General features: G+C 45.6%; 1 protein-coding gene across 1 annotated transcript in view; it reads left to right on the top strand.

Annotated features, from left to right (window-relative positions):
• The window catches only part of SPOCK1 (SPARC (osteonectin), cwcv and kazal like domains proteoglycan 1), a 514,360-nt gene that overhangs the window by 222,648 nt on the left and 273,922 nt on the right, over positions 1-17,790 (top strand). Inside the window, exon 2 of the mRNA XM_047085004.1 lies at positions 13,901-13,946. Coding sequence (XP_046940960.1) covers positions 13,901-13,946 — 46 coding nt within the window. The remainder of the gene's footprint in view (positions 1-13,900; positions 13,947-17,790) is intronic.

Raw genomic sequence — 17,790 nt, 5'->3', positions numbered from 1 at the left:
TTGCTTGAAGCTCTGGATCACATGCATTAAGCTGTGAGTAATGTGATTACTTAAGTGCCATTTTATTTACACTTTCGCATAGAGCCGTGGCTGCTGCTTTTCCAAAGCAGCCATCACCCAGATTTCATTGCTTCACAATCTCCTCAGAGTCAGGATGGCAGTATAACCAGTTTCCTGATCCAGAGTCCACCAGCAGTCTGTTTCGAAAACCCTATTTTCGGCTCAGAGCACAGGACGTGCAGAGGTCAATTAGAAAATGTAGTTACCATCTTCTGGCGCAAGCTACGTGCTGGGCGTTTTGCATGTATGTCTCAGATGACCCCTCCAGTCCACCCTGTGGAGTGGGCACCTTTGCCCTCATTTTACAGGTGAGGGGACTGCAGTTCACAAAGGTTGAATCGCTGGCCCAGAATCACTTAGGCAGTGGCAGTGGGGACATCAAGAGAAGTTCCTGGTGAAGAAACTGCCATAGGCTTTTATGCTTCTGTGCATTTCTGATGGGGAAGCAGAACCATTGAGTTCAGCTCCAAGCTGGGTTAAGAGCTGAATTTCGTGAAAAGAGAGATGTGAGAAAGGAGCTCAGAGGCTTTGATGGGTAACACCAAAATAACCCGCGCGGTCTTGTTCGCAAATAATTCCAGCAGGCAGTGCTGACGCGGTGCCTCCAAGTCTAGCTGTGATTTGTGTGTCCTGCTGGTAAATCAGATGAGGTGTCTGAGCCTCGGATCCCTTAGTAAATCGAGCCACAATTTGGCTTAGGTGTCAGAGCCGGAGCTGTCACCGCCTCATGGGTAAATGTGCGATTTCTGCTCTGAGTCCTGGGCCCTTGTCCTTCGTGTTTCTGCCAGGGGCTGTGCACTGTGAGTGAGCTGAGGGCCACCCCTTGTGAATCCTAGGTCTTTCATTCCTTACAGGGTAGCTGAAATGCCAGAACAAAGTAATAAATGAACGGCGACCCTATGTGCCAGCCCAGAAACAGGCTACTGATAAGGCTTTGTGGTTCCATTCAGGATCCATTCCATCGGAATGGAGTGTTCCTACTCATTGGCCTTGGTCATGGCCCAAGAAGCGTTTCACCGTTACTTCCTTTGTCTGGGACATGGGTACATTTCTCAGCCCAAGCTGTTGGTCTACATGGATCTTCTACTGCACGTTTTAGTGCTGTGTGAATTCGTGTCCAAATGATTTTACCTCTCTGTGCACTAGAGTTTCTCTGCCTGTAATGGTTGAGTGATGCTGTCCTCATTTTCCCTCTTCCATAGAACTTTGAATGAATGAATGAGTAAACAGATCAGTGAGTAGACAACATACAAATACAAGAAGTAATTCATGTCATGTTGATATTTTTAAGTTTATTTTATTTTGAGAGAGACAGAGACAGAGTGCAAGCAGGGGAAGGGCAGCAAAAGAGGGAAAGAGATTCCCAAGCAGACCCTGCACTGTAGCCCAGAGCCTGATGTGGGGCTCGAACTCCCAAACTGTGAGATCATGACCTGAACTGAAATCAAGAGCCAGATCCTTAATGGACTGAGCCACCCAGGTACCCCCATGTCATGTTTTTTAAATTGATAACTAATAAAGTATAAGCAGCTTCATATTCCCCCAACCATTATAACCATCTTGATTTTCCTGTAGTCCTTTTCTATATGTATATATAGAGAGAGCATGAGTGAGGGAAGGGCAGAGAGAGGGGGGAGACAGAATCCCAAGCAGGTTCCGTGTTAGTAGCCCACAGCCCGACGCGGTGCTCAATCTCACTAACTGCAAGATTATAACTGGAGCTGAAATCAAGAGTCAGATTCTTAGTCGACCGAGCCACCTAGGCACTCCCCTCCCCCCGCACTTTTCTATATTTTTTTCTTTCCTTCGTCCTGTGGGTCATAGACACTACTTAAGGGTGTTGAGATACCTAGAAAATGTGACCATGCAACTGGCTGACTGAGAAGGCGATTTTAACCAACAGGACCCAAGACCACTCCAGCATAGTAGCCACATAGTCCTGGTACATGTGTGTTGGTGCCATGGCTCCTGTTTTTCTTTCCCAGGCCTCTGAGGAGGTGGGCTCTGGGCCCCGAGATGGTGTGGTGATGGAGTGGATGAAGTAGCTACCCTTGCTTGTTGGGCCCTTCGGACTGCTTCTTGATTTTCTGTATTCTTCCTGTCTTCTTACGTGATTTCTTCCGGAAGTCTCCCCCTCACACGAAAAGGTAGCTGAGCTAAAGAATTTGATCTTGGACATTTTTTTTTTTTTTTTTTTTGCTAGAGCTTCTGTGTCAGTACCTCTGAGCATCATGTGAAAAAAAAATCCAACTGGACTGTTTCTTGAATGCTCAAAAGTTATTTCATAGGAAGAGGATTTTTAAAGATCTAGGACATAATTACTATTTGTGTTCATATTAGGTCCTTCCATTTGAACCGAAAATAAAAATCAAAGCAAAGGCAGCTCACTGCTTTGCTGCATCTTGGATTCCTCTAGTACATTATAGTCTAGTATAGTCTCAGTAGTAGTCTCGCTACTCTGCGAAAATTGCTCCTGCTCTATTCATATAGAGCTTTCAGGCACAGTTGATTGTTTGACATAATTAGAATCACTGAATTTTGGAACTGGAAGAGACTAGCATTATTATCAACGTTCCTGTTATTTCCCCAAATAATACATGGAAAAAGAGCGTAAAAATGAAGGTATTACAATGGTTTCTGCCAGCAAAGTGTTCCTCCACAAGAAATAAATGTCTGTTGAATGTGTGTTTTGTTACCATGTAAATGATGTCACTTGATAACTTTGCCTTGGAGGGCTCTGGTGTCCTTGGTTTCACTTGGACTGCCTCTAATTTGTCCCACACAGAGTAAGCCCAGCATGGTTCAGAAAATACCAATTTGATGGAATCCACCTCTAAGGAAGCCCTCCAGCGGTTCCTCAATGCCTTAAAATCTGCATGTCTCCTCAGGCATCAAGGTCCTTGCGTCTCTGCCCCAGTTTCTTTGGCAGCTTCACCTTTCCTCTGTCTCTGCGGGCGCTCCAGACCCCAAATGAGCATGGCCAGATAGTAGGAATTTCCCTGCTGAGGAATGGGACAGCCATATGTTCATGGAGTAGACTTGCACATGGATCCCACAAAACAAGGGCTGGACCCCTGTTGGGGGACTCAATGCACATTGCTCTTAGTATGAGGAATGCTCTCCTGCAGTGTCTCTGGGCTTTCCATCTTGTCACCTGACATAGATACATCATGTCTGGGACCAAGAGGTCCAGTGACCAGGTTCCCAAGCGTGGAGCCTGGCTGCAGTGCTTTCTGGTTCTCTAAGTCTCCTGAGTGTACCGAGCATCTTTTTTTGGCATGCTGGGGTTGAGAGGCTCTGTCATATCCTTCACAGATTTGCATAAGCTCTTGCTGAGTGAGAGGAAAGGTAGCTTGTCTCCATGACCATGTGTTCATTGGACCTATGGGGGTCTTCGGTTTCAGAGGGTTGTTCTGGTGAGCCCCAGTTTTCGCAATGGCTGGAACCTTAGAGAGGGGGTACCCGCCCTTCTCCATGGAAGCCTTGTCAGTGACTGTAGAGGTAAATTGTGGCTCAGGAGTGTGGATCCATTTTTCAGCAGGCTTGCCTGCCCTGATTACCTCGTACCATGGGGGAATGTAACTTCAGAAGTTGTAAATCTCAGATGAGTACCCTCAGATCCCGACACTGACACCACTGGCATGGACAAAAGATGTGGACCAGATCTGTTTCTGGCGCTCTCTTGCCGGGGAGTATCTGCTATGTAGTGGTCTGAGGGCCAGAGCCTCAGGATGCACAGGAGGGTGGGCAGGGTCGCTGCTAGGACACTTGGGGACACAGCGAAGGGAGTCTTCATTGCTACGCTTCCCAGATGTTCCCTTGAAGAGCCAAGGCTGAATGGCAGGGCTGGGAGGAAGTGTAGCAGGCCTAGCTGTGCAGCTAATGAAAATTTCATGCAAAGTCTGTAGCCGTGGCTTCCTAGAGAGATGGCTGGTGCCAAAGCCACCACCTCCTCCATGCTGTGCCTTGATGTTGCATTGGATACTTCACTTTGAACCGGGCTCCAGGGAGTGCTGGTGGCAGACAGGTGTGAGCACTCAGTCCAGAGCACACAAAGGCGGAGGGCTTCTGAGGCTGCTTTGTCAGGGCTCACGGCCATGGTTCTGAAACCCCGGCCAGCGTGTTGAGTAGGGGTGGATCAGGGAGTCAGGGTGTCCTCCCTCCTCTCTTGGATCCATGTGCATGACGGACGGACTTGCGATCCAATCTCACGTAGACCTTGTAAAGCAGGTGTTTATTCCTGCCATTTCGCAGATGGGAAACCTGAGGCTTCAGACACACACAGTTCATGGCAGCAGTAGAGAGGGCCTCTTGAAGGCCTCTGGTCTGTGTGTTCATCTCCCATCCCTTGGTTTCTCCTGCTGGCCTCTTCCCAGGGTTGCCAGCCCCTCTGTAGGGTCTCCATCATACATACCTTGTGCTCTTCCCTTCATACGGTGGCACTGAGGTGGTGTCATCTGGTGAGTAGAGCATGATCTTTAGACTTGAGCAAAAGTGAGTTCACATTCTCCTCTGCCCCTTACTAGCTGCACGATCTTATGTAATAATTTCCTCACTCTGAGCTCCTATTTCCCCAGCTACCTCACGGGGGTCCTCATTGCCCCTATGTTAGCGGGTTATTGTAAATGTTAGGTGAAATAAAACATAGGGCTTATTAGCGCCGTGTCTGGCACCTTGTGCCCATTCACAAATAGTAACGGCCATTATTAGTGTACAATTAATAGTAATACTACTCTTTGATTTTTTTTTTTTTTTTGGATTTGAACTTTTTGATGTGAACTTCAATTTGCTACAAGGCCTGACTTTGAACACAGCTGTGGTGAGCCAAGTCCCAAAGGCTGCTTGTTCCTTGCAGGTGACTCAGGCATGAATATATGTGGGGTGAGGGTGTGGGGCAGAGCCCCACCTGCAGGTCTCTTGTACAGTTTGATCAACCCAAGACCCACCAGTGTCACCTCGCTAGTCCCAGGTTCCCATTATTGCCTCCCCCACCCCCACCCCCCTTGAAGTTATTGCCTGAACAGCAAAAGGAAGGAAGAGGAGTCCGACCTGAGACCTGGGTTCTCTCCTGGGCAGCCAGTGGACATGCGTGCTGTATATGGAGCTGGGGACGCCTTGAGGGGTTAGTGTGGGATTGGAAGAGTCAACTCTGGAAAGCTCTGGATGTTGACAGAGTTAGGCCTTTGATGGGCTGCGTCTGGTATGCTACCTTTGTGGGCCAGACTATTCCTGAGTCATCCTTCATTTACTGTGATTGAGTTGATGTGTGGCTTCCTTTAGCCCCTGAGGGGGCTAACCATTAGAATCATCCGGGGAACTTAAAAAAAAACAAAAACTGTCCCCCCTGTGGAGGCCACAGCCCAGACCAGTGAAGCGGGTGCTCCTGGCTGAGGCATCTGTGTTGGGAAAGCCCTCCAGTGAGTCCAGTGGTCAGCAAGGAGGATGACCATGTCTCCTGTCCCCAGTCGTGCCTCCCGCACAGGATGGGTGGGGCGGGAGAAGGGGCGAGGTGATAGTTAATAGCTGTACCTTATAGTCTAGAAGGTAGTGTCTGGCTGTTCATGGTTGGACAGCCTACGGATGTGGCAGGAGTGGCCTTCACAGAACTCTTCAACTTGGAATTTGTGCTACTTGGACAAAGGTAGGCCTCATGGTATTTTCTGTGTAGAACTGGTATTTTCTCTGAGGTAAAGGCTCACATGCCACAAGATGGCAAGGGCCTCATTTTGGTGTGCCAAACACTGTCTGTTTTTTCCATCCATACAGTGATGACATGGAAATGTCACTTGTCCAGAGCTTGCCCAGTTTCCTTATCAGGATATAGTTACTTACAATAGAAACTTTAATTGAGTTAAATGTAATGTTTAATAGTGGTTCAAAACTCGATGCACAAACAGCTCTGTGGTGTATTACCTTTGTGTTTTTTTTTTTTTTTAAAGATGGGGTCGCTGAATCTTAGAGAGTATAAGCCTGACCTTGAAACAGAGACATGCCTGGAACTCAAGTTTTCAAATTTCACTGATTTTTTATTTTTCTAAGCTCCCCTTCGTACGTGACACTAATAAAATTACATGCATTTAAGAGACTTGATAATTATTGTTACCAGGTACAATTGGCCTCCCTTCACTTGGGCCTAATTGGTAAGATTCAAACGCACCAGAAGTCACATTACTGAAATTTTATACCTGTTAGAGTTAACTCTTGAACAACATGGGTTTGAACTGTGTGAGTCCACTTGTGCATGGATTTTTTTTTGTCCTATACAGTACAGTCCTATAAAAAGCCACCTTCAAGGTGGCTGCGGATAAGAGAAAGATAAGGGAAGTGTGACTCTTGGGAAGCTGAGTGATTGTGCAGGGGCCACACAGCCAATGAGTGCCAGAGAAAGAATTTAAACCCATATCTGCATCAGAGCCGGTCTTGTTTTGTCCTGTCTCCTCTGCCTTTGCCTCTATAGTTCTGGCTGTTTCTCTCCTGGGTATTCAGAAGGCGGCTCGTGGTTAGCACAAGTATTTTGATAATATTGCTAATAAAGTCAGGGATAGGGATGGCTTTGAGTCTGGGGGATGTCCTTTGGCTTGGTCGAATACACACATAGCCTCATAGACCCATTCATATCCCAGAACAAAAACCACTGCAGACCATACTTTTGGGAAGCAGTCTCAGACTTGGTTTTTCTCACTGAGAAATGAACAAGACAGTGGGTCACTTCCCACAGCCTCAGATTGGATGGACAGATGGGGAGACATAGAAAGTCCTGAGGAAGCTGGAACTCTTCTGTGGTGGCTGTCATCCTTTAATTGGCTGGAGGCGCCATGACAGTCTTACTCATATTACCTATTTCTAAGACCTAAATTCATGTCTTTCTCAGGTTTTAGACCCCTTCAAGCTATTTTGGAGCTGTAAGGCAGGAGAATTTCTTTGCAGAAATGTAGAAGGTCTGTTACTTCTGGTCTCTGATATCATCTCAGGATTTTTACCGAATTTCACCCTTTGGACCAGTGTCATAGGAAATTATTCACTTGCAATTCTCATAGATAGAAATCATGACTGAGTGTTGGGATTTAATCATGATTTTGCTGTCTGGTCTGCAATAACTACATGGATCACTAGAGCACACTGATTTTTCCCCACTTGTGTTATTCTACCCGGTAACCTAATGTTTTTCCCCATGAACTTAATGAACGATGGCACTTTTTCAAAGGTATGATGGTTGGTGACTTAACAGAAAATATCTGCATATGATCTTTGTAATGTTATGATAATATGAAAATTTGATGCAATTATCGAAAATGTTTACATTCCTTCCTCTTGTTTGATTCTTTTATTTTTTTTTCTCATTTATAATGCTTTCGTACTCAGGAAGTTGAGGTAGGTTTTTGACTTTTCAACTGTATGTAGACATAGCATCCAAATAGTTGCCAAATAAAATGTAAATTTCATTCTTAATCCTAAATCTCAGTGGTAAATATTTGTTTTAGTTCAGTGAACCAGCACCGCACACATTTATTTTTCATTGGTATATCCAGGGGATGCAATTTATCAAATGCATATAAACAGTCCATTTGCTGCTTTATCTTTTCTCATTAGTTATAGTACAAGTATGATTGTCAGTTATTATCTGTGTTTTACTGGTGTGTTATTTATTGAAAGAGCAGAGCAACTGACATTGTTATTTTCTAAATCATTTTGTCTAGGGCCTGCAGGACTTTATACCAAATGTCAAACCAATTTATCAAAGAATCGCTCTATTCAGGAAGAAAGTGATTTAGAGTGTCTGTATAAACATATACCCACCTGTATTTACACGCATCCCAGTAACGGTTATGGGACTTTCACAGGAACACAAAGATGTTAAAGCTGGAGCAGCTTCCTTCTATTTTACACGATTTAGGTAGGATTCATTGTGTGCTTTTGAGTGATGCCTTGGGGGAATATGCAGGTGAGTCTGATCTTCCTTCCCTGCCCCGAGGTAGGCTAGGCTCAGGTATGTGGCAGTGATACGTTCACATGGAAATGCATTCATGCACACAGCTCCCACTTGCTGGCAAACAGGGTTCTCATGAGTGGGGGTCTGTGGAGGCAAGCTCGGTGGGGCCTCAGGTCACTGAAACAAGCTGGGCCACTTAGCTGAGCCACTTCATTCAGAAGGATTCCTCCCTGGTGGGGCTGTTTGCCAGGAATGGGCGGGACAGGCCTGCTGGAGTTCTCTGTCGCTTGCCCAGAGAGAGAACTGGACAGAGATAAGGTGCTGGTATGGGAAGCCAGCTCCTTTCCCAGTAAATAAATGGAATGTTTTGTACCGCCCAGTAGATGGGGTAGTAGAAATTGCCCTTGCGTGCCAGTTAAAATTGCGGTCAAATGTCTAATTATACAGCCGAGGCACTATATGATGTCATCTGGGAATCTCACCTTTCCAGTGACTTCTGGTACGTTTTAGAGACATTCTTTCCACCTGCCGACCAGCCCTTCCTCCTAACGTTCCCAGTCAAGTGGTGTGAAAATTAACAGAACTGGGGTGCACTGAATCTTTTGGTGAGCGGTTTGCTTACAGTCCCTTAATCTCTTTGTCAAGCTTTTGGGTTCAGTAAATGGGGATCTACCCCATCCGGGATCTGCAAACCCCACTTTAGTCTGCCTGACCTTGCAGGGGAGTGCTTCTTCTCCCCTTTGCATTTACCCGCAGCGGGTCCACAGATGACGCCACAGAGGCTGTCTGCCCTCCCTTCACCTTCCTTCCTTCTGTTTGAATCCCTGTTGCTCACTCCTGGTTGAGACTGGGGAGGCTCCCATTTATTTGCAAGGCTGATGATTTGTATTATCTCAGGTAATCTTTAGACGAAACTGCGGAGTGCAAACAACTGGGCTAAAATATGTATGAGGGAGAAGTGATGTGTTCCACGTGAGTTAAGTGTCTTGGATCTGTACTACCTGGAGCTTTAAGGTAGATAATAAATGACATCACCACGTTTGTAAGTGAAACTAAGGCAAGTTGGGTTTCATAAGTGGTTTCCATTTTGTCCTGCCACCTCATCTCTGCCTCAGAGTCTGGGTCGACATTGTGTGGAGCTGAAATGAGCACTCCTGGAAAGGGAAATCCTTGGGGAATATTTGAGCTAAATTGCACCCGCCATCTTGGGGCTCTGGGACAGTGAAAGAGAAATTCAGGTTCCCATTCAGAATGGGATGGAACCATAGCTTTTCCAATTTGTTACGATCATCCATGATGAAGAGACTTGAATCACTCAAATTATAGCAGGAATATTTTTTGCATCATTTCATGCTAGGGAGGCTTAACGATTTTATGGGAAGATGAGTTACAGAGCAGAATAATTGTATAATAATTGTATAATAGTGTACAATATGTGTTGTATACGTATACACTTTAAATAGACTTCCTTTCCCATGCATGTTTATCAAAACAGAGTATCTCTAAAGTAGTTGAAAACCCAGAGTTAAATTCCTTTGCACCAACCCCTGAGTGCCAGTAATTTTACAGGATCCTTTTCTATGTTAGGAGGATATTTACTGAGATAAATGGAGAAATAGTTGTCTTTGCCCCCTGCATTGATCAGCTGCAGAGGATTAAAATAAGTGGGACTGTAATCTTTGCCAGTCTTTGATTCTTTCTTTAACAAGAGCACCACTGCCTTCTTTCTCATCCTACACAGGTAATGATGTGTCCTTTCTTTTTATTTTTATTCATTAAAATTTTTTTTAATGTTTATTCATTTTTTGGAGAGAGAGAGACAGAGAGCCCGCGAGAGAGCATGAATGGGTGAGGGGCAGAGAGAGAGAGGGAGACACAGAATCTGAAGCAGGCTCCAGCCTCTGAGCTGTCAGCACGGAGCCCAGCGCAGAGCTTGAACTCACGGACCATGAGATCATGCCCTGAGCTGAAGTCGGACGCTTAACCCGACTGAGCCACCCAGGTGCCCCTCTTTTTTTTTTTTTTAACTTTATTCATTTTGAGGGCGAGAGTGAGAGTGGGGGAGGGGCAGAGAGAGGGCGTGAGAAACCCAAGCAGGCTCAGCACTGTCAGTGCAGAGCCCGACGCAGGGCCCAAACTCAGCAACTGTGAGACCAGGAGGCCAGCTGAAATCAAGAGCCCAGTGCATAACCGATTGAGCCACCCAGGTGCCCCATGATGTGTCACTTTGTTACTGTGATTGTTACGCTAACTTTTGATTCTGGCTTCCTGTAACTTTATCCTCCTGCCTTGAGACAGGATTTTGGATGAAAGTGTGAACGTGCTCAAGTTTGAGACTCTGTTTAAATTGATAGGTTCTTCTAGATGTTAACAGAACCTAAAAAGTTGGGTAAGTTGCACTTAAGCAATGCCACAATAAAATGGAATCAGCCTTCCCTCATATGGTTAGAATTTAGAGGAAGCCTGTTCTCTGCCCTGTCTAGCAGGGGCCTGACATTACGCTGTGTAGTAGAGCCCATAAAATATACACATGTGGTAACACTGCCGGCCTTCATTCCTTAGCCTGCGTAATACACTAATAGGCGTTGCTGAATTTAGTAAGTGACTATATTTAGATATGCATCTTTCTATCTAGGTTTATGTTTTAAAAATGAACTGTTGCTGGGGTCCTTGCAAGTCATTTTGAAAAGCCTCCTCATTAGATGATAAAATGACCAGTTAAGAGGCCAACTCAGACACGCTCGCCTCCCCTGGCAAGTTTGATCTGACACATCCCGTGTGCCTTTCCCCCACCGTCTGAATTTGACCAGGTCACAACCTTCTTGGCCCGAAGGAAGATGCCAGGCAGGGGCTCTTAAAGTCCTGCCCTGGGCTGATATCTGGAAGGGACTCTGGGGTCCGTGCGGCAGGAACACTCTTTAATTCACTGCGGCACTGGGGTTTTGTGGGGACACGCATGGTTCCCAGGGTGGGAATTGTAACTCTGAGAAAACTGGCAGAACTGCCCACGGCACCGGAAGTCATGGGTCTATTTTAGGACAGTGTAAAGAGGATATAGCTGTATTAATTTAGATAGAAAATAAAAGACAAGCTGGGGTGGTTTCTCTTCCCCACCCCCCGTCTCCAGTCTTGAGCCCGGGAGAAATGGCCAGCCCTCGTGCTGATAGTGTTGGTTCAGTGCCACAGACAGTTGTCCTTCTGATAAGTGGGATTCAGGGATGAGCACGTTCTCAGGAGGTGCAGCTCTAGAAGGGGCCGTCTTTTATCTGTGGCTTTTTCCACTTGATTTTAGATGCTGCCTCCCTGGAAATCCTCGCAGACGTGGGGCGGATCGATGGATACCGCCCCTGCCTGCTTGGACTTGCCATGTGTGCGGGCCAGTAAGACCTGGCACATTCCATGTGGCGGGGTGCTCTGTCCGCCCAGCATCTCATCCTCCACTTTGCTGCCTCCATGCCCCACCCCGGTGCTCCCTGACCACCCCCCAGCTGGGCTCTGGTTCTACCCTGTTTGCCACGTGTTCATGACCTTGGCCTCTGATAGGGGTTTCTCTTTGCTCTAGCCAAACAGTTACACTCATGGGTTTATCTGCTCCTGGCTCATTGGTTTTTGCCTAGGCAATGTACGTTCCTACAGCAGAGCAAAAGCAGTCAGGTGCAGGGAATCACTTTCCTTCCGTGCTTGGCCTTGCTGGGCCAGGGGCTGCCTGAAGGACTGCCTTTGCATAACGAGTGTTCACTCAAGGTGCACTTTCACATCTTGGCAGCAATTAGGCAGTATTTTTTACCTTTGCAATCAGTTGAAACTATTTGAATGCACATACCTGCTTTTATGACTGAAAGGCTTTGTATTTAAAATGGTGATTTCCCCCCCCCCTGAGAAATATGTAAAAATGGCCATTGTAGTTAACCTGGAAAAATGACAAGGTCCAGAAGCATGCTTCATTCACATGCCATCCCGGTTACAAAGGAGGTTGAAATCATTAGGGAATATTCAGCTCTTGAGACTTACTCATACCTTTCTTTAACATCAAAGGGAATGTGGCAAGTGAAATTAAAGCAAAGGAACTTGTCTTAGGCTTCAGTCCTTCCCTGTCGGACACACATCCTAAGCTTCCAAGGACTTCCATGTCTTAGAACAGTATGTTCAAGTAGAACATACTGCACGAGGATAGGGATAGGAAGCTGGGCTCTATATGTGAAGAGGGCGCTGATGAACCATGGTTGGAAGGATGGATGTTATTTTTTTCTCCAGCAGTGAGGATAGGTTCTTCCTAGATTCATTCTTCTCCTGTCCTCGTGACCAGCAGAATGTGTCAGTGACATGCTTGTATATAGAGCTGAGAGCACATTGACGACCATCCAGCTAAGAAATCGGAGGCTAAGCCCCCCCACCCCCATCCAGTCCTTAACTTGGACTCATTTAACCCGGGCTGCTGAGTTTCAAACCACATAGTTCAAAAGATTAGGATTGTATTTAAAATCATAGGTGGGGAGAGACATAGCAGAGGGCTTGTTTTAAACTTTCTCACTGATATTTCATGGTGTGGCCCTTAGGGACTTCTGAACCAAATGGGTGAGAAGGTCAGTCATGCCCTAACATTAAAGCCAGAGCAAAGTGGCCCAATTCCTTGGAGTTAAAAACAATTTAATGCTGAATCCCTAGCATCCAGAGGAACCTGTTCATGTTTATTCATGTTCTGGAAAATGGAATCACTGCCCAAGAAGCAATATGTTGTGATTTTACTCTAAATCCAGTTTCCTAAAATCTATTTAAGGGCTTAGGTGAACTCAACAAGGATCTAATAAAGCCAGGTAATTGAACGACACAGAGGCTGATAAAATTCACAGGAGATCTTGTCGGAGATAAACTGCAGCCGGAGACAGTGTGGACAATAATTTAAACTAATTGTGCACTTTGATGTAAATTAGCTTCTCCGGAAGAGAAATTGAGGCCTCTTTGTAGGCAGCTCTCTATAACTCTGCAGCATGCACAGTACCTGCCAAAAACACAGACAGCAAATAATGTTGGGTAGATTAGGTCGAGGAGGAAATGACCTGAAAAGGTGTGCAAGCCCTAAAACGATGTGGGGGTGATAAACACGCGTGAAGCCTCTTCACCTTGCAAACCGGTTGCTGGGACAGAGTGGGTATGCTGGGGGACAGTGCAGGTGGGGGAGGGGAGGATAAAGAGAGCAGGCAGCAGTTAAGAAGGAGAGGTTCTCAAAAGGGGAGAAGAGGTTCATGTAACTATAAATAGGTGAGTGGCCTGGACCCCAGTGAATTTCCAAGGAGAAAGTGTCTCTCCTCGGCATAAATTGATATAAGCAGCATTGAGTGGATTGGCCAGTCTTTATTGTTTTGCTGCCACACATCCAGAACAAATGGTACGAAGCTAAATGTATGCCTCTGGTTAATGCTCACATTTGAACGGTCCTCTGCTTTTAACTTTTGCCAGTGTTGGAAAACTGTAACTGCACTGCAAGTTATGTGTCTCCGCATGAAGGGAATGTTGACAGTTGAAATTATCAGCTGTTACAAACACAGAGGCCTAATCATAAGTGAGGGCAGCAGGGCATCACCTGCAGCATAATTGATAGCAAATCCACCTTGCTTTTGGAAGGTGTCTCCGTTTATCTGTCAAACCGAGAAGAGCAGCGTTGTTTCCATATGAGGCTGAAATGTTTCTTACTCTTCCCAGTGTTTAATGCATATAGTTTGAAAGACAAGAATTTGAAAAGTAAATTGATATTTTTGATTTCACATAAATGTCTGTTTGGGGAAAGATTTCTAAGCCATTCATGCTTTCCTTTGTGTTTCGGGAGATAGGGAGAAAGGCAGGTTTTTGTGCAGTTATGTGAGAAGCTTTCTGAAATCTGACCTTTGTTTTCTATTTTTTTTCCTTATATAGGATGATTATTTCAGAAACTGGAATCCCAACAAGCCTTTTGACCAAGGTAAAGGATGCAATGTTTCTTGTTGTATATTCCGTGGGAAATGTGGCTTCATTTTTCCTTCCTTGCGTCCTGAGCTAGTATTCATAAAAAGGCCAGTGAGCTGTGTTATTTTACTGACTTGGGAGCCTAAAATGACTATGGTGATGGAAGGTATTTTATCAGTTTGGTTATTTGCCTGAGATTGTCTAAGACAGATTGTTAAAAATGTATTGAATTGACAACTACAGTCATTGGATTTTTTTTTAACACAACAATAACAAAAGAGTAAAATGCTTATTATAATGACCTGGTGAGTTGTTGGGTTGAATCCAGTGATTTCATTCGTGGAAGAGACTGCCTGGAAATGCTGTGCAATTGACATGAGTCATGAACATTGAAACTTCCTTTGTAGAAACAGGTTAATCCCAGGAGGCTTTCAAGGGCACTGATAGTTCATTTGTTAAATCAGTTCATCGTGGTTTCTAAATGGAAGCTTCTTTCTGAGTCTGCTCAATGACCACTTGGGTGTAAGCATGGTCCTCAGGGAGCTCTTTCCACTGATAACCAGCAAGCATGAAGCCAGTCTCCTGATGGCCCTTGTAAATCATCACCACTGTCCTCCTCTGAGTTATTTAAGATACAGCAAGGACCTGCCTGTGAATCATGTCCCTGTTTCGACTGTCCCATGTGTGGCTGCTGTTGGCACAGACCCTGCTGCTGAAAATGATGCTAGGTTGTACCTGAAGTATGTATATGCAATTGATACTGAAACCTGGGGGGAAAAGTTTACCTACCATGTATCAAAGGTTCACACTTCTGATGATGAACTTCACTTCTGCGGCTTCAGTATTTGATGTGATCATGATGGCCAACCTGACAACAAGAAATCAACCAAGGCTTTGACGTGTAACATGGTAGAAGGTAAACCCTTCTACTCCCTCCTTTGCGACTTTAATGGGTTGCTCTCACCCTGGACCCTGTTTTTTTTTATTTAAACAAAATTGGTATTAAAATTTCTACATATGCATTTCAGCTCATGCCTTCAAGTAGAACATTTTATTCATTCGTACATGCATTCATTCGTTTTCAAACATTGAACTTGCACTGTTTTCATGGACACCAGCCAGGTTCTGGGAGTAAAACAGAAAAATCGTAGGGGTGCCTGGATGGCTCAGTCGATTAAGCGCCCAGCTCTTGATTTGAGCTCGGGTCATGATCTCGTGGTTTGCGAGATGGAACCTCACATGGGGCTCTGCATTGTCAGTGCTTGGGATTCTTTCTCTCCCTCTCTCTCTCTCTGCCCCTCCTCTTCTTATGGTCTCTCTCTCTATCAAAATAAATAAACATAAAAAAAAAGCTGTAGTGCCAGCCCTGGAGGAGATCAGAGTAGAGCATGGGCAGAAGTCAGTCACCAGTTCCAGTGGGATGTGTTAAGGGCTGTGAAGCATGTATGTGCAGGGCCAGTGTTGAATCTGTAGGTGGGGAACTTACTGTGTTGCATGTGTCTGGGGAGCAGGTGCCAAGAAAGGCTTTCCTTTGAAGATCAGTCTGAGCTTATCCATATCTTAGCAGCCTCCAAGAGCCTTACTCCTTTGCAACTTTAGCAGTGACTGAGACATCACAATAAGCCACGTTAAAGCATGCAAAGGCATTTGTAATTTAGAAATTCTCCCCTGGAAAGGGTCAGAATTTCTACACATGTCTTTCAAAAGGATATACCTTCATTTCAGAAGAACCCTCAGAAACAGAGCCGCACGTTCTCTGTCTGTGCCTGACAAACGAGCCTTTCTACAAACATTCCTACCACGATTTTGCTGAGGGACGTATCTCAGCTGCCGGTGCCAGTGAACTAATTGTTTCCAGCCCAGAACCAGAAATAGGTTCTTGTCCTGTAAGGATCAGATGTTCTCTAAATAACTGCCAGATTCACTCTTCCCCAAGACTTGGAAACAAATACTAAAACTTCACCAGGAGAAGCCTTTTTCACTTTTACTAGTAGACATTGGGAAAGATAATACTTGGAAGGTGGGTATCATTTGCCGCTTGGGGATATACACGATAGTTTCCCTTGATTTGGGTGTTCAGACAGAAACTTTGAGCATCAAAAAGAGCATGGTATTTAAATCTGCTTAACCAAAAAGCCCAAAGAAGGATTTTTCTCTCCTGGGAATGAAGGCAAGCGTATCGAGCAGATTCCCAGCCCTGCTCCCTCTTTTTCTAGTTCCGTAGGCATGAAAACTGGATCTGCTGAAATAAATCCTCCTCAGATAAAACCTGATGACTTTATGGGGTATAATTGAGGACCTCAGCCGAGAAGCCCCACTTTGTAGCTCAGGTGTTGCCGCTGTGGGCTATTTACATACCGAGCCGTGGGGAGAGCCGGCAGAAATGAGGCTAGCCTTCACCTCAAATACCAGCCCCAGCAGATGTCATCAATTACATTGTGAGCTGCTCAATAAAAATGGGAGGTTACTATATCAGTGCTGACACCACTTGGTGAAATATAAACCCCAGGCATGGACGATGTAGAGCATTTCATCTTCCAGATAATAGGAGAATTGCCGAACTCCAGTGAAAGTTGTCAGCTGCGGAGAGAAGTCCTTTCCCCTCCTAAGCTGAAAAGGAGTAAGACATGGTTCACATGGTTTTGGGGTTGGGGACAACTTGGAGTTTGTAGAAATGGAACTTGTTGGAAAACACGGCAGGGTTTCACAGGACACCACTGCCCTGGCATTGGGGTGGATAGGGCTTCTTGATGGAGGTGGAGGTGAGGTGGGCTTCACATGTAGGGGAAAAGAAGGGAAGGAAGGTGGGTCATGAGGGATTCTGGTGGAGGGTAGCCAGAAAGGGGGGTTTGAGGCAGGTTTTGAAGGACGCTTCATACCAATCTGTGAAGTTTGAACTTTGTTTTCTTGGCAGTCGGGAGCCATAGGAAGGTTTTGAGCAGTGGAGTGACGTGATGAGGGCAGTACTGTGGAGGACTTTAGCTTGGTGACTCAACAGCTGTGATTAGGGATGCAAGGCATACCTGCTAAATGATGTCCCTCCTCCAGGACTCTTGGGTGACTCGTCCATTGCGCCTTTCATTGCCTGGGAGCTCTGGAATTTGGCCGTCGTCGTAGGCGGTCAGACTTGGCATCAACTCTGTAGCTTGATCTCTGAAAAGCCCACGTAGCTCTTGCTTCTCTTAGGTATTGGTATGAATAGCTCAGACACTCACGGTATTCAGAAAATGGTTACTTGCCTGTAATTATGCTCTCTGCCTCAGGATATTTACCGAGCTTTGAACAACAGGGCTTCATAGAGCAAGCCCTTCTCATGTAATCGACTCTAAGGCGGTTTGAAGAAAAGTGTCTCACTTGGCGGTCTCCTTCCATGAGGCTGAGAACGTCTTTAACTTGTTGTCTTAAAGCGAATCATTAATGATTCTGTCAGTGGAGTATAATAGCCATCAACCTCAGGCTTTTCTAAGAAGCATTCTTGGTGAGATGTGGGTAAAGTATTAGGTCCTTTTTTTTTTGTTTTGTTTTCTTTTTTGGTATCATAATGATTTGATGCCACATGTCCTCACAGAAGGGACAGACAGGAGTTCAGAACTGAAGGGACCAGGTGAGACAGTGCCTTTGTGAAGTTCCCAAAGCCAGACACCCTGCAGGGAGAGTTGAGCAGGCTGTCCAGGTGGAGAGGGCAGTGGGCACATGCAGACGTTTCCTGTCTCAGATGAGCAGGGCAAGTAGAGGCCCTGGGGTAGATGTCTCCCGGAGGTCAGCTGAGGCTGTAGGTTGCTGGAGTGATTCTAGAGTTTTGGGCAGCCACTCTGCCCTCCCGAGCAGGTTCTGTAGCAGAGCCCAAAGCATAGACTTGA

The sequence above is a fragment of the Lynx rufus genome, unplaced genomic scaffold, assembly GCF_022079265.1.
Source record: "Lynx rufus isolate CCGP_SWC_20201006 ecotype Redwood Valley unplaced genomic scaffold, mLynRuf1.p SCAF_1, whole genome shotgun sequence".
Lineage (NCBI taxonomy): Eukaryota > Metazoa > Chordata > Mammalia > Carnivora > Felidae > Lynx > Lynx rufus.
Note: the sequence above shows the minus strand (reverse complement) of the source record. Positions and strands in the feature narration are given on the sequence as shown.